The following is a 15783-nucleotide window of genomic DNA, read 5'->3' on the forward strand; positions in this document are numbered from 1 at the left end:
CAGCGCCAGGCTCGGTGCCAGAGACCTGGTCACCGTGGGCATCCCCTGTCAGGTCATCCCCCTCAACAGCATCCAGAACAAGATACTTGTTGCTGAGGGGGACAGCCACAGGAGTGCTCTCCACTATGTGGGCATTTTCCTTCCCTCTCCTGGCAGTCACCCAGTTTTCTGACCCCTGTAGCCTAGGGATGACTACCTCCCTGTAGCTCCTGTCTATCACCTCTTCACTTTCCCTGATAAGCAGTAGGTCATCAAGCTGCAGCTCCAGATCCCTAACACGGTCTCTGAGGAGCTGCATCTCGGTGCACCAGGCACAGATGTGGCCATCAGGGAGGCTGGAGGTCTCCCAGGATTCCCACATCTGACACCCTGAACAAAGCACTAACCTGCAGGCATGCTATCTAATTCTACAGGAATGAAACAGGAAAAATAAGTCTACTCATCCACTTACCTTGTCAAACGGACAAACTTTTTAAACCGTTTGCTCGTACCATTAGCTCTGTGAGCCCTGCTGTTCCTGTCTGTCTGGGTCGATTCGCCAAGTGGAAAAAATGAGTTGGTGCCTTGCTCTCGCCTCTTCCCGTTACCGCCGAAGCCCATTGAAGCCAAATTGCTAGCACTCTCTCCGCTGCCCGCTCCGACCGTTGCCCGCTGTATAGGGTTGTCTCCTTTTTAAACTCTCCGCACTGTCCTGTCTACATCATGCGCCTGCGCAGTCTCGTCCTTCCTGCACTCGAAGAAGTTTTTAAAAAAACTGTCTTCCTTCAGAATTCAGCTCCCACGCCGCTCTTCTTGTCCCGATCCAAAAGACAGCCATTGGAAGTACCCTTCCTTTTTAAACTCTCCGCACTGTCCTGTCTACATCATGCGCCTGCGCAGTCTCGTCCTTCTTGCACTCGAAGAAGTTTTTTAAAAGACTGCCTGCCTTCAGAATTCAGCTCCCTCGCTGCTCCTCTTGTCCCGATCCAAAAGATTTAAACTGGCTGGCTAGCTGCTCAGGAGCTACTCTATTGATGTCCTTCGTGATGAAGCCAAACTCCCTGTTGACTTGCTTAAAGATGCATAGAATAAAAAAAACGACTCCATGATAATATAATATAATATAATTGTGAATCTTGTGAGTCTGATGCCTTGCAAAATTAACAAATTCATTGACACAGACTGCTATGAGGTTGAGACTTCCGGCAAAATGCTCAAATCTGCCAAGCAAGCCACATCACAGTACAAGGAAAGTTTGCAAAAGAAATAGAAAAGCGATTTGCATTAGCATTTAGCTATTAGCATTGAGACTGCCAACAAAATACTCAACAAGGAATATGTGTGTGTAAATTGTTGTGTTCTTTCATAATCAAATGTCCTGTATACATACACCCTTGGAGGTCGACCGGGGGTGGGGGGGGGGATATGGGGTTGCAGGGGGTGGGGGTGTTGGTGCTACCTCCCTGAAATTAGTTTTTTCAGGGTGGGATGTCTGTCATTGTTCAGAGTAGCTGGCCGGCGTGTTGTAAGAGCCAGCCACCAGTTCAGAGGAGAGTTGGCCCATGGGTTGACCGATTAAAATCAGGCCATTGGGCTGAGAGTTGAGTCAGGACGTTGGGCCAAAGGAATTTGAGTAGGGCCATCAGGCCAAGGGCCACAGAAGGAGCAGATTGTGTTCAGAAGAGCTGAGCTGGATGCAGACCACAATGCTGTCTGCTATGCGGAGGCACCAGAGTTTGTGCCTTTGAGTTAGCATGAAGGCAGTGTGTACTGAAACTGTGAGTGACTGTCTTGGACATGTCTTTTGTGATCACAAGTCCCTGTTGGCCATTGATTGCTGCAGGCCTGCTTGGTGGTGAGACCGGCACTTGAAGCGAGGACTAGGTCTCAAGCCATGGGCTTGCATTGTAGCATCTGGGCTTGGTTGTGGTGGGGGAAGGGCGGGGGGAACTGCTCCTGTTGGTGCTGCCCTCCAGTGTTGAATCGGTGGAATTACAGACTGTCCTGTCAGGAACCATCAATTTGCGGACGTTGCTCAGGATCTTGGACTAAAATTGTGTTTTCTTAGGTGACTATGTTCTTTTCCCCTTTCTCACTGTTTTAAATGCATGTGTATGTTTTTTGCACCTTGGCCTCAGAGGAACACTGTTTTGTTGTTTAAGGACAATTAAGCTTGATCTGATAATCGCTCAGGTTATGTGACATGGCACATAATGATGATGATGATGATGACATCAACTTCTCTTGTGTTATACTTTCAAGTTCCCTGAGCTCCAGTGTTTTGTGAATGTTAGCATTTCACTGGGTATTCATTTCTCTTATCATCAGTTGTAATATGGTCCTGAATTTCTCACTGCTTCTCTGCACGCCTCTTCTCGCACAGAAAAGAGCAGCATTTTCTGTTTTGAGTGATTTTACCACCACCTAACCACTTAACAAGGAACATCCAATGTACACATTTAAAGGGAATTCTTCACCATCTTAACTTCCCTCCTCTTATCCACCATTTACATGGAGCGCTGCCACAAGAGATCAGCATCCATCATCAAGGACCCCACCATCCATGCTGTGCTCTTTTCTCACGACTACCATCAGACAGGAGGCAGAGGAGACGTAAATTCCACACCATCATGTTCAGGAACAGTTATTATCCTACAATCTTCAGTCTCCTGAACCAGTGTGAATAACTTCATTCACCTCAACACCGAATGGCTTCCACAATCTAAAGACTTACTTTAAAGAACTTTACAACTCATGTTTTCAGTATTATTTACTTGTTATTTGCATAATTTGCCTTTTTTTTCACATTGGTTATTTGTCAATTTCATGTATATTTTTTCATAAATATATTGTATATCTTTCTTTGCCTGTAAATGCCTGCAAGAACATGAATCTCAAGGTAGTACATGGTGACATATACATACTTTGATAATAAACTTACTTTGACTTATCTGACAACCTACAATAGAGGGGAGAAGGAGATGGAATTAAAGTCAAGGCCTCAGCCTCTTATTGTAATTTAACACTGAGAGGATGAAGTTAAATCAAATTCAAATTTAATTATCGTTCAAACATATATGAATACAGCCAAGCAAAACTGCATTCCTCTGGAACCAAGGGCGAAAACACACACAGCACATTCAAAATAGCGAGTACACGCACAGTCACGCAAAATGGATATATATAGCCCAAGTCCCTGAGCATGATATCCTGGAAGTTGATAGTGCAGTTCCCAGCAGTGCACAGACAAACAAGTGTACACAATCCAGCCTGTCATTCCACAAATCGAACACTGGAGGGCAGTATCAATTGGAAAGCCCAACCCCCAACCAAGTGTGGACATCATGCTACGCTGCTTCTGGTGTCCTATCTCCTGGACTGCAGTAACAGGTAAGCCTGCGACTTGAGGCCTAGTCCTCGCTACAACCAAGGCCATGCAGCTCCCCGCCATCTGTCACCCTACTAAACAAAGGAAACAGGCCTGTGGCATCTTACATTATCAACGTCCAACAGGTTCTTCTGAACATCAAGACAATCACTCATGGCTACAATGCATGCTGCCTTTGTGCACCAAACCTTTGATGCCTTCCTCTGCAGACAGCAACATGGTTTGCACCCAGTCCAGCATCTCTGCCAATAAGCAGCTCACTGATGGGGTAAACCTACAGTATACAAAGTTCTTGAAGTTTAGCATTGTCTTGTGATCATAAAAAAAATTTTACACAGAAAAAAATACCATTGGTTGAGCCCCAAGAGACAGCTGCATCCAAACACACTGCCATCTTCTTTCCCATCCCAAAAACCAAAGCTCTACACTTTCCCAAGGAGATGTTAGGTGGTGACCTGGGATGGAAACACTGAGATGAAAATTAGACAGATGCTGAGGCCACACTCAGTGGCTAACCTTTGTTCCATCATGAAAGAGATCACACCCCATCAGAAGTGAAACCCATAACATCTCAAACCATTGTACAAGCAAACCAATATCAGGAGCAAAGCAAGCTGTATTTTATGAGCAACCTTCTTCCAAAGATCAGGCTGTTTCTGCTTTGGTTGCCAAGAAGTACTAAATTATTCATCTATATTATAGTTACAGGTCCTCTTAACTTCTGTTTGATCTCCTCACAGATGCACATTAGGGGAGTGTCAGATTTGCTTAGTAATCTATTCTCTCATTTGCTGTCTAAATTACAGGTCGCAAATCTTGCCTGCTCCATCTCAAATAACGAAGAAGGTGTGAAGTTGGTCCGCATGGCAGCCACCCAGATCGATAGCCTGTGCCCACAGGTAAGGGATGCTAAATACTATGTGTTGGCTGCTACACAATCAGAACTCAGACAAAAATCTATCAGTATGAAAATTACAGGACTAGATAGATAATATTGTGCCGAATAGCTTTCACAGCCTGAAAGACAGCAGGTGGCTTGAAACCAGACCATGCAATTTGGAAGCAAATAAAAAAAATCTTTTTACTCTTTTACTAGACAATAGTCCTGTTTGCAAAATACAATACAAGTCTCCTGTTGTCTTAACACGTGGCTGGAAGCTTAAATACAAACAAAAGGCTGGAGGATTTTTGAAAGCAGACTTATAAAAAACACGACCTGCAGAAAAATCTATTAATGATGCAGTTTGACTCCTGATAACCACAAGCCAAACCAAGTGTGAATGTAATCCAAGCCTGGAATTCCGAACGTGCCAGTTTCAATTCCCATTCATAATTCTTGATCCAAGCATGAAATCAACCCCAGCAGTTGATTCGAATGCCACTCACACCAACATAATGAACCAGCTGTCAGATTCCTCCTAGAGACAGTGGTGCATTGGTTTTCTGCATCCAGTTTTCTTGCTTTCTGTATGTTTATCAAGAAATGCAGGATTATCCCAATGAGCTTTTGTTCTAAAAACACATTGAATGATCATATCTTTTGTACATCCATAGATCCCTCAAAGTTGACACACAAGTTGATAAGGTTGTTAAGTAAGCATATGGTGTGTTGGCCTTCATTAATCGGGAGATTGTGCTCGAGAACCATGAAGCAATGTTGCTCTATAAAACCCTGATTAGACCATAATTAGAATATTGTGCTCAGTTCTTGTCACTTCATTATAGGAAGGATGTGGAGGCTTTAGAGAGGGTGCGGAGAAAATTTACCAGGATGTTGCCTAGGCTAGAGGGCATATCTTATGAAGATGAGCAAGCTGTCTTTTCCTTTTGGAGCAAAGGAGGATGAGAAATGACTTAATAGAAGTGCACAAGATGATAAAATGCATAGATTGAGTGGATAATCAGAGATTTTTTTTTTCTCCAGGGTGGAAGTGGCTAATAAGAGGAAGCATAATTTTAAGGTGATTGATTGAAAGTATAAAGAGCTATCAGAGATAAATTCTTTACAAAAAGCGTGGTGGATGACCCTGTCAGGAGTGGTGCTAGAGGCAGATACATAAGGGGCATTTACGAAACAATGGATCATAGAAAAATAGAGGGCTATGTAGGAGGGAAGGGTTAGATTGATCTTAGAGTAAGTTAAAAAGTTGCCACAACATCATGGGTCAAAGGGCCTGTAACATGCTGTAGTGTTCTATGTTCTATGATCAGCAATGCCCAAAGTCCACAGCAGTCTGGGCCACATCAGACCTACTGAAGTTAAAGTTTCAAGTTGATGACTTTTCACCAGGAAGGGAAGATTGTATCGTTTCAAAGCAAATATAGAGACAGAAGATAATGGGCTTGACAGATCGGAAACAGGAACCAAGAGGTGCAGTGTTAAGATAAGGCTTAAACTAAGGCTTCAGTCATTTGGACAGTAGTGAAATGAAATTTCTTCACTCAGATATGAGAAATCTTTGAAAATTTGGTCCCTTTACCCAAGGGGACAGTAAAGGCTTGGTCACTAAGTACATACAAGACAAAGATCAATTAATTTTTGGACAATGAGGAAATCAGTGGATATGGACTTAATATGGCACTGTTCAAAAAAATTAGCTAAAGTCTTATTGAAAGAATCATAGATAAGGGTCTATATGGCCTAACCTTCCTTCTTTACTTTATGTTCTTCTAAATTATGATGTCCCAAGCTTTACACATAGCAGAAGACAATTATGATGTCCTAGGCCTTACACATATCACAAGACACCCTGCAGCCAGTTATCCTACACAAAATGCTCCACCTTTAGTTTGTTAGAGATACTCCAAGTTTTAATGAAGTAAATATCTAGTAAAACTGCCCAATAGCACAGTGGCCCTCCTTCTTTGCTAACTACATGCAAATCCAAGCTATCAGTTCTCACTCCTGCTGAGTTAAGTCATTACTGCAAATGAAATTACAAGACTGGATTTATTCACACAGTGAATTGATTATGGAACAAAGATTAACAAATTGGCCATTTCATCTTTACAAATCCTGATGATCTGATAATAAGCATTGTCAGGATCTAAATGTGGCAAATCATGACAGACTAACCATGCATTGATCACAATCCAGCTGCGATCTAAACCTTTGTACATGATAGGAAAAGCACCTGTGGTGCTAATGCAGATCAGTCCAGCTGACATGTTTGAGGCAATCAGATGGTTGTTTATTCACCTTTGTGCAGCTCCAGCCATTTCTCAGACAGCGGCTATAGCCATGAATTTGGAATCCATGTTTCATTTAGACAGCGGTCTCATCCATCAGTAAAATAGAGCATGCTGCCTTTTTTTTGAAATGCTCTCATCCATTCCGTTGATTCCTTCGTACTCTTGGCATCATGCCACAGTAGGAGCTAGTCGGTGTCAGCCAAATCCTAAATGTATATTTTATCCAAAATCAGGACACTTGCATAAACAACACAGAAGTGGTTAAAAGCTACATGCAGTAGAATTGGGTTCTTCATGTGGATAACTTCATTCACCTTAACACTGAACTGATTTCACAACCTATGGACTTTCCTTCAAGGATGCTTCTCAGTATTATCTATTTACTTATCTTTTATTTGTGGTTTGTCTTCTTTTGCACATTGGCTTTTTGTCATTCTCTGTGTCTATGTTTAGCTTTTCATTTATTCTAATGCATTTATTTGTTTTTCTGTGAATGCTGGCAAGAATGTACGTACATCTACGTACTTTCGATAATAATTTTACTTTGAACTTTATCTACTCTGTCTGCTACTTTGTTTTGATGGATTTCACTATTTGCTAACCAAAGTGAAAGCAGATGTTAGGATACGGAACAAAAAACCAGCTGGTGGAGGAGCACAGCAGTTCAAGCAGCACCGACTGGAGGAATGGAATTATCAACGTTTTGCGTCCTCATGCGGGGCTTCCTTCCCCAGATGCTGCCCAACTCACTGAGTTCCTCCAGCAGATTGGTGCTTCACAGTCTTGGTATTTGTTTTTCCAACTCCATTGTGTATTTGCCTTGCCCTGTTGAACTGAAGTTCAGCATTCCTGATTGTAGTGAAAGTCCTTCCACAGGTATGTGGTTTAGTAACCATTCAATATCCATTCACCATCAAGGACTCCCATTATCTAGGCCATGCTTTCTTCCCGCTGCTGCCATTGGGGAGGAGGCACAGGAGCTGTAGGTCCCACAACTCCAGGTTCAGGAATAGTTAATATCCTTCAACCATCAGGCCCCTGAACCAGTGTGAGTAACTTCATTCACCTCAACACTGAACTGATTCTGCAATGAACGGGCTCACTTTCAAGGTCTCTGCAACTCATGTTCTCAATATTATTTATGTATTATTTGATTTTTTTATTTGCACAACTTGTCTTTTTTTTGCACATTGGTTGTTTGTTAGACTTTGTGTGTAGTTTTTCATTGATTTTATTGTATTTCTTAGTTCTACTGTGAATGTCACAAAAATGAATCTCAAGGTATTATATAGCGACAAACATACTTTGATAATACATTTATTTCAAACGTTTTGAACTTTAATATAGCACTTTGTCAAATTTATGATGTGAACAGATTTCTCCGTTGATCATAAAATGTTAAGTTTTACTAGAGCTTTGAACACTAGAAATTAGTACAAACTGGATAATGAGGTTGATCCTTGCACTCAACGTCAGATGCAATCAACTTCCATTAAGAATGTAAGAAATAGAGTAGGAGTTGGTTACCAGATCCCTTAAGCCAACTTGGCCATTTAACAAACTGATGTTGATCGGTGCAATCTTCCCCACAATCTCAGATCCTTTCTGCCTTAACCTTCACGATCAGCCTAACATGTGGGACCTTGTTCAAAGCCTTACCAAAGTCCATGTAAACCATGTCTACTGATTTGCCTTCATCAATTGTTTTGGTCACCTCTTAAAAAACACAATAAGATATGCGAGGTGTGATCTCTGTTGCACAAAACCATGCTGGCTTCTCCAAATCAGTCTCTGCCATTCAAAGTGTACATAAATTTTGTCCCTTGGAATATTCCCCAACAACTTCCCTGCTACTGATGTAAATCATCGACCTACAGTCTCCAAGCCTTTTCACTCCCTACACTCCTTTTTGAATAAGGGAACATCATCTGCTGCCCTCTGGTCTTCTATTGAGGTTAACGTCGATTCAGGGATCCAGCAATCTCCTCCCTTGCACTCATGATAGCTGTTCATGAGTTACTTATCTCTTTCTTTACTTTGGGTCAGTGTAATTTATTTCTAATTATTTTGTTATGAAAAGTTTTATGTAATAGACACAATTGCAGTTGCTGGAGTGTTCCAAATGATCTGGATTGGGTATGAAAGCAGTAATTAAAATGATAATCTTCCAAGGGCAAATCCTGGAAAATACAGGAGAATGGTAAAGCAACCCAACTTTGAAACTACGTATCCAAGCAGCACGGTAAATCCTCCTTGCTGCTATATTAGCAGTATTTAAAATCTATTTAGATTTTGAAAAGAAATCCATGGATAGAGAAATAGTGAGAAACTGAATGTAATTTCAAAACAAAAGGCAATGTTTGGTAATATATTTGAGGCTTTTCACAATTCTGTGTTTCGATCAATTAAAACACTTAAATCTGATTTTATTTTGTGATTTATTATGTTATTTAAACCACTGACAACCATTGGATACTCACCATATGCAATACTCCGAGAAACCAGTTGATGGTAACCATCTCATTATAATAAACAGTGTAATTACATTAAATAAATCACACGTTGATTTCAATTTTAGTCTCCTTAAAGATGCATTTTTTCATTCTAGTCACATTTAGTTTAGTTTGATTTCAAGACACTTTCGCTGATGATTGCTCCACCATTAAAGAAGATTGGCTTCCACTTATGTAACGAATGTATCGCCCACAGTGACATTCCCTTGCATATTTCAGAACATTGCGATGCGAAAGCTCACTTGAGCTGCTGTTCACATAAATCATTGCAAAGCGGTAGGGGACATGTAATTCTGATTCTCTAACTTACAAGCTTACCCAGTTTCTGTGCTTATTTTTCTTGAGCCTTTCCTCAATGAATCACGTTTGGTTAATTTCCATTCAAACCTTTATGTAGATCTGATATCAGTATTTTTTATATAATTTTGAGAAATCTACAAAACATGCAGAAACATTCTGACTTTACATGTTGAAGTGTACTGCACATAAGCTGGTGCCAGAGCAAAAGGCGACAGGTCTCATTTTTAGTGATGACTCAATTTTAGTTGGTTTATAGACCTTCTATTGTGCACAATTAGCTGGTATGACTCGACCCTCCACAGGCCACTTGCTCAATCAAAGGCTTCATTTTTATTGTAGCAGTGGGACATAGATCACTTCATTAATACTGTCCTATCAGTCGCATTCCCTTTGTTTCCTCTATCACTCTCCCTTCTTTATAGCTCAAAACATCTTGATTGCTAACGCTCCCTAAATCTTATGAAAACCAACAAGCTGATGCTGAGACACATCCTAGGATGCACTGGGACACATAATCAATAATGTAGCCTGAGGTCACTTTGGGACTTTCAACATCAGACACCTTCGTCCCAGGTGGCCCAGCCAAGTTTGATTAGTCCCTGGCTTGTGTCCCAGCAGCATTAGTACACGGGTCACACCTCTTGATCCATAGCCATATGGAGGCTCACTCAGCAGCCTCTGTAATGGTCCTGACTGCTCTTTTTTTGCAGCCCTTGTAATACCAAGGAGAGAGTAGGTTCTGGACAGTAAACAGCCAGTAAAACCTCTACACCCCGCCTCTATAGACTCGCATCGTGCCCTCCACCTCAGTCTCTGGCACATCTCTATCAGCCCTTAGTATTTGGCTTTCTTAGGCTCAAATGCATCCTCAAGCCAGTCTTCCCAAGGCAATGTCAGTTCCACTGAAACATTACCTATGTTTCTTGGTCCATCCCCAGTTGACCAGCTAAGCATCTGTAGCATTCTCTGTATTTATTGTTGGAGGGCTTTGTGGCTGGAGGATTTGACACAGATAGTATTCACGCTCCCTTTTAGATAAACTTTGAAAGTGATTAAAGTTGCTGCTTTTCTCACAGTCCTGAAGTTAAAGATGAAGCCACATTTTCCATTTGACTTTGGAGAACAGAGCAGGTTGCTGAAACTCTACCAAAGCAGAATGAGAAAAACTTTGAATACAAGGTGGAATATGTTTTCTACGTTCCTTATCGTTTAGCCTTTAAACTGGAACTTTAGAGATTACAATTATTTATAGTAGTAAATAGATTTGCTGAAGCTGAGGAAAACTGCTTGCTAAGGATAGTAAAATGCTGCTTTGCCTTGCTGTTTCAGATACATTTACTTTACATTTTTTTTCTCTCAGAAGCAGAGACCACAACATCAGAATGTTTTAAAAATAATAGGTTATCAGCGAAAAATTCTTGTGCGAGACTTGTTGATGACTCCTGGATTGACCTTTACCTCAACAAAGTTGCTACAATTTTCTGTATCACCCATACAATTACAATTCCAGGGGGGAACGTTGCAAGCTCAGTGCTATTAAATCCTGTTGCTGTTGTCCTAGTAGCTTGACATGTTCTTCAGTCTCCCAAGGACTCAAAACTGCAGCTTTCTTTGTCTGTCAAACTTGCTTCCTTCTGTAAAAACTTGGAATGGCAACAGGGGATTAATAAATCAGAGCTGTACCAAGCTCAGTCTAGTCTGGATCTGCAGTCACATGTCTTCCAATATTGCTAGCGTTCTGCAAATATAAGGCACATGGATAAATCTGAACATCTCATTAAGATGCTGAAGGGTGAGGCAACAGGATGAAGACTGGCACAGGCCTGATGTTGGAGAAGAAATCCACTACAGGAAAGTTAGAATGTTAGGGAGCAGAGGGAAGGTCTTCTCCCCAAATGCTCTCTGTTTAAATAATTATCAGGACAGTTCAAAAAATGATAACTTATTCCTTCTCCCTGTCCATTGTTAGTAGACAAGTAGGTTTGTGTTCCATCTTGGTCTCCATTCTTTTCCCTATTTATGATGTACTGTCTTGGTTACGATATTCACCAACCTGGCTGAGTTCTGACAACATTGGGATTGAAACTCAGTTCTCAATTGGCCTTCTCAGTGAGAACCAACTCTTTGCTGCCACTTAGCTTTCAGATGTCAGTGTGCATGTTTGCTAAGCTGTGAGGTAAAACTCAATGACTTTGCTCCTCATATTCTCTCTCTCACTGTCTCTCTTTCTCGCTCTCTCTTTCTCTCTCACTCTCAGTCACTCACTCTCTCTCTCACTCTCACTCTATCTCTCTCACTCTCACTCACTCTCTATCTCTCTCGCTCTCTATTTGCTCAGGCCATCTGTTCACAGCCTTAGTCCCACTGGAAGCTGCTGGAGCTTTAAATCACCTGTGTCCTTTCCTGATTCCTGCTTCATTTTATACATATCTGTGCTTCCTTCAGAATAATCTTCTTCTGAAATTTCAGCTTCAGTTTAGAGGGTCTCTTGCACACTTGCCCCTATAAACATCAAACTCACCACACCTTGTATGTTCACAAACAAGAGAAAATCTGTAGATGCTGAAAATCCAAATAACACACAGAAAATGCTGGAGGAACTCAGCAGGCCAGACAGCATCTATGGAAAAGAGTACAGCCAACATTTCAGGCCAAGACCCTTCGGACTGGAGAAAACAAGATGAGGAGTCAGAGTAAGAGAGTGGAGTGGAGGGGAGGAAGAAACAAGGTGAAACCAGGAAGGGTGGAGGGGCGAAGTGAAGAGCTGGGAAGTTGATTGGTGAAAGAGATACAGGCTGGAGAAGGGGGAATCTAATATGAGAGGACAGAAGGCCATGGCAGAAAGAAAAAAGGGGAGGAGCACCAGAGGGAGGCAATGGGCAAGCAAGGAGAGAAAATGAGAGGGGGAAAGGGGGATGGGGAACAGAGAAGGAGGGGGAGGGTGGGGCATTACCGGAAGTTTGAGAAATCGATGTTCATGCCTGATGAAAGACAGCGAGTGGAGCTGTGGCTATTGCGTCATCTGTAGTGCTAAAGCTCAAAACATTCTCTTTGGGGCCCTGAATACTCACTACCATTCATGGCCCCAAACAGTCCTTCCAGGTGAGATGACTCTTGACCTATGAGTCTTTTGGGGTCAACTATTGTACCTGGTGCTCCAGATGCGGCCTCCCCATTCTGCAGCCTTGTATTTCTTTCACCAATTAACTTCCCATCTTTTTACCTCACCCCATACCACTCCCGGTTTCACCTATCACTTTGTGTTTTTCCCTCCCTTCACCCCACCCTCTTACTCTGACTCCTCATCTTTTTTCTCTCCAGTCCTGTTGAAGGGTCTTGGCCCGAAACGTCAACTGTACTCTCTTCCATAGATGCTGCCTGGCCTGCTGAGTTCCTCCAGCATTTTGTGTCTGTTACACCTTCTGTATAGTCCTCTAACTCCTCACTCCGTCTCTAACTTGCTTATCCCTTGGGCATCTGTACTAAAATTAAAATACACACTGTCATCCATAAACTTGCTCAAAGGAATTAGTGCCACTGTCTCAGAGTTACTGGGATTTGGGTTGAATTCTGGCTTCTTCCACTGCTTGCATGAAGCTTGCACATTCTTGCTGTGACTGCATGTGTTTCCCTGGCGAGCTCCCGTGTCCAGCCCACATCCAAAGACGTGTGGGTTGTGGGGTTAATTGGTTACTGTAAATTACCCCTAGTATGGGTGAGACATCCAAAAATCAGGGTGAGTATTAAAGAAGGAAATTGAAAATAATGGTTAGCTTTATTTGTCACATGTACATCATAACACACACTGAAATGCATCATTTGTGTGAAATAAAATCAGCGAGGATTGTGCAAAAAAAAAGATTACTGTGAAATGCTTGATGGGATTGCTCTAATAGCCAGCATAGACTGATAGGCCAAATGACCACCTGTTTCAAAAGGAAACAAGAAATAAGAACATGGGCCCACAACTTGAGATCATAGATGAGTGTGAAGGGCTGCAGTGATTCCTTTCACTCAAATGTTGCAGCAACGATATAGTCAAATCACACTCTCTCCTTTCCACTCCATTTCTCCTTTCCAATCAGCAAGAATAAAGGACAGAATCACACTGTCTTTCTTCTAATCAAGGGTTCAAAAGACAGTTTGAGGAATACCAAGGCCAGCAAAAACTCTGATGAGTCAATGTGTATGTAATCTGATTGATGGCAACCGACAGCACCCAGGATTGGAAAAGTCTACAGAAAGTGGTGGGTACAGCTCAAATCACCACAGGACAAGCTCTCCCCACCATTGAGTATGACACAATAGAACAATTTTGCCATTATCTAGCCATGCTCTCTTCTTGATACTATCAGCAGGCAGGAGGTAAAGGAGCAGTAGGTCCCATACCACCAAGTTCAGGAACAGTTAATTCTCTTCAACCATCAGGCTCATGAACCAGGGTGGATAACTACTCAGTTCAACTCCGAACTGATTCCACTACCTATGGATTCACTTTCAAGGGCTCTTCAATTCATTATTTTCGGTGTTATTTATTTATTTATTTCCACAGTTTTGTCTTTTTTGTGTATTGGTCAGTCTATGTATGGGTTTCATAAATTCGGTTGTATTTCTTTATTGTCCTGTAAATGCTTGCAAAAAAAATGAATCTCAAGGTGGCATATACTGTATGTGTTTTGATAGCAAATTTACTTTGACTTAGAGCAGAATCCGAGGATTGTGCTGAGTTCACTAATCTTTCCTCAGGCATCAGCTGGTCGTTGTGTGCCAGAATTATCTCTGCTCCTCCTCTTGTTTCCTGATGGGCAGTCCTCAGCTGAAGGTGTCTGCTGGCATGTGACTTCAGTGGGAACAAGGTCGAGCTGTAGCAATGGCCTCAAGAATTGAAAACCTTCCACCAGGGGCTCCCTTTTGATTGACTATAAGAACATAATAAATAAGCGCAGGAGTCGGCCACCTGGCCTGTCAAGCCTGCTCTGCCATTCAATAAGATTATGGCTGATCTGGCCATGGAATCATCTCCACCTACCTGCCTTTCCCCATAACCCTCAATTCTAACCAAACTTGTCTTAAATATATTTACTAGGTAGTCTCTACTGCTTCACTGGGCAGAGAATTCTACAGATTCACCACTCTCTGGGAAAAGCAGTTCCTCCTTATCTCCGCCCTAAATCTACTCCCCCGAATCTTGAGGTTATGTTCACTGGTTCTAGTCTCACCTACCAGTGGAAACAGCTTTCCTGCCTCTATTTTATCTAAACCTTCCATAATTTTATATTTTTCTATAAGATCTCTTCTCATTTTTCTGAATTCCAGTGAGTACAGTCTCACGCAACTCAATCTCTCCTCATAGCCTAACACCCTCATCTCTGGAATCAACCTGGTGAATCTCCTCTGCACTGCCTCCAAGTAAAGAGACCAGAACTGCATGCAACACTCCAGGTGCGGCCTCGCTAGTACCCTGTACAGTTGCAACATAACCTTCCTGCTCTTAAATTCAATCCCTCTAGCAATGAAGACCAAGAATTTGGTCAGACCCCACTTGGAGTACTGTGTTCAGTTCTGGTCACCTCGCTACAGGAAGGATGTGGATACTATAGAGAGAGTGCAGAGAAGATTTACAAGGATGTTGTCTGCATTGGAAGGCGTACCTTATGAGAATAGGTTGAGTGTACTTGGCCTTTTCTCTTTGGATCGATGGAGGATGAGAGGTGATGTGATAAAGGTGTATAAGATGATGAGGGGCATTGATTGTGTGGATAGCCAGAGGTTTTTTCCCAGAGCTGAAATGACTAACACAAGGGGGCATAGTTTTAAGGTGCTTGGAAGTAGGCACTGAGGGCATGTTAGGGATAAGTTTTTCACACAGAGAGTGATGGGTGCATGGAATGCACTGCTGGCAAAGGTGGTGGAAGCAGACACAATAGGGTCTTTTAAGAGCATCTTAGATTGGTACATGGAGCTTAGAAAAATAAAAGGCTGTGTGCTCTGGAAATTCTAGGCAGTCTTTAGAGTGGGTTACATGGTCGGCACACATTGTGGGCCAAAGGGCCTGGGATGTGCTGTAAATTTCTATGTTCTATATACTAACATTGTTTGGAGGTTGTCTCCATGAATAGTATAAAAATCCAGTGGAACAGTTTGCTCAGGAATGTTGGAAAGAAATCAAGAGGTGAACACATCAGTCAATAAGCAAATGTAGTGATTGCTACCCACTACCTACACATTGATGGATGTATTCTTCTCATGTAACAGAAAACTGTTGATGGTATGCACAGAATGGGACTTTTCATTGTGTCCTTTCCACTATCAATGTGCAGTTTCTGCATTTACTAGTCATCAATTAGGAAAATATCAGGAGTGACATACAAATGATTCAGTAAATAAATTATTCCATATCTTAAAGGATTG

General features: G+C 42.0%; 1 protein-coding gene across 4 annotated transcripts in view; it reads left to right on the top strand.

The window, feature by feature from the left end:
- ctnna2 (catenin (cadherin-associated protein), alpha 2) overlaps positions 1–15783 on the top strand; it is a 1317235-nt gene that overhangs the window by 963072 nt on the left and 338380 nt on the right. For all 4 annotated transcript variants that reach the window (XM_063047106.1, XM_063047107.1, XM_063047108.1 and 1 more), the window contains one exon: positions 4174–4266. In XM_063047106.1, coding sequence (XP_062903176.1) covers positions 4174–4266 — 93 coding nt within the window. The remainder of the gene's footprint in view (positions 1–4173; positions 4267–15783) is intronic.

This window comes from Mobula hypostoma, chromosome 4 (assembly GCF_963921235.1).
Source record: "Mobula hypostoma chromosome 4, sMobHyp1.1, whole genome shotgun sequence".
Taxonomy (NCBI): domain Eukaryota; kingdom Metazoa; phylum Chordata; class Chondrichthyes; order Myliobatiformes; family Myliobatidae; genus Mobula; species Mobula hypostoma.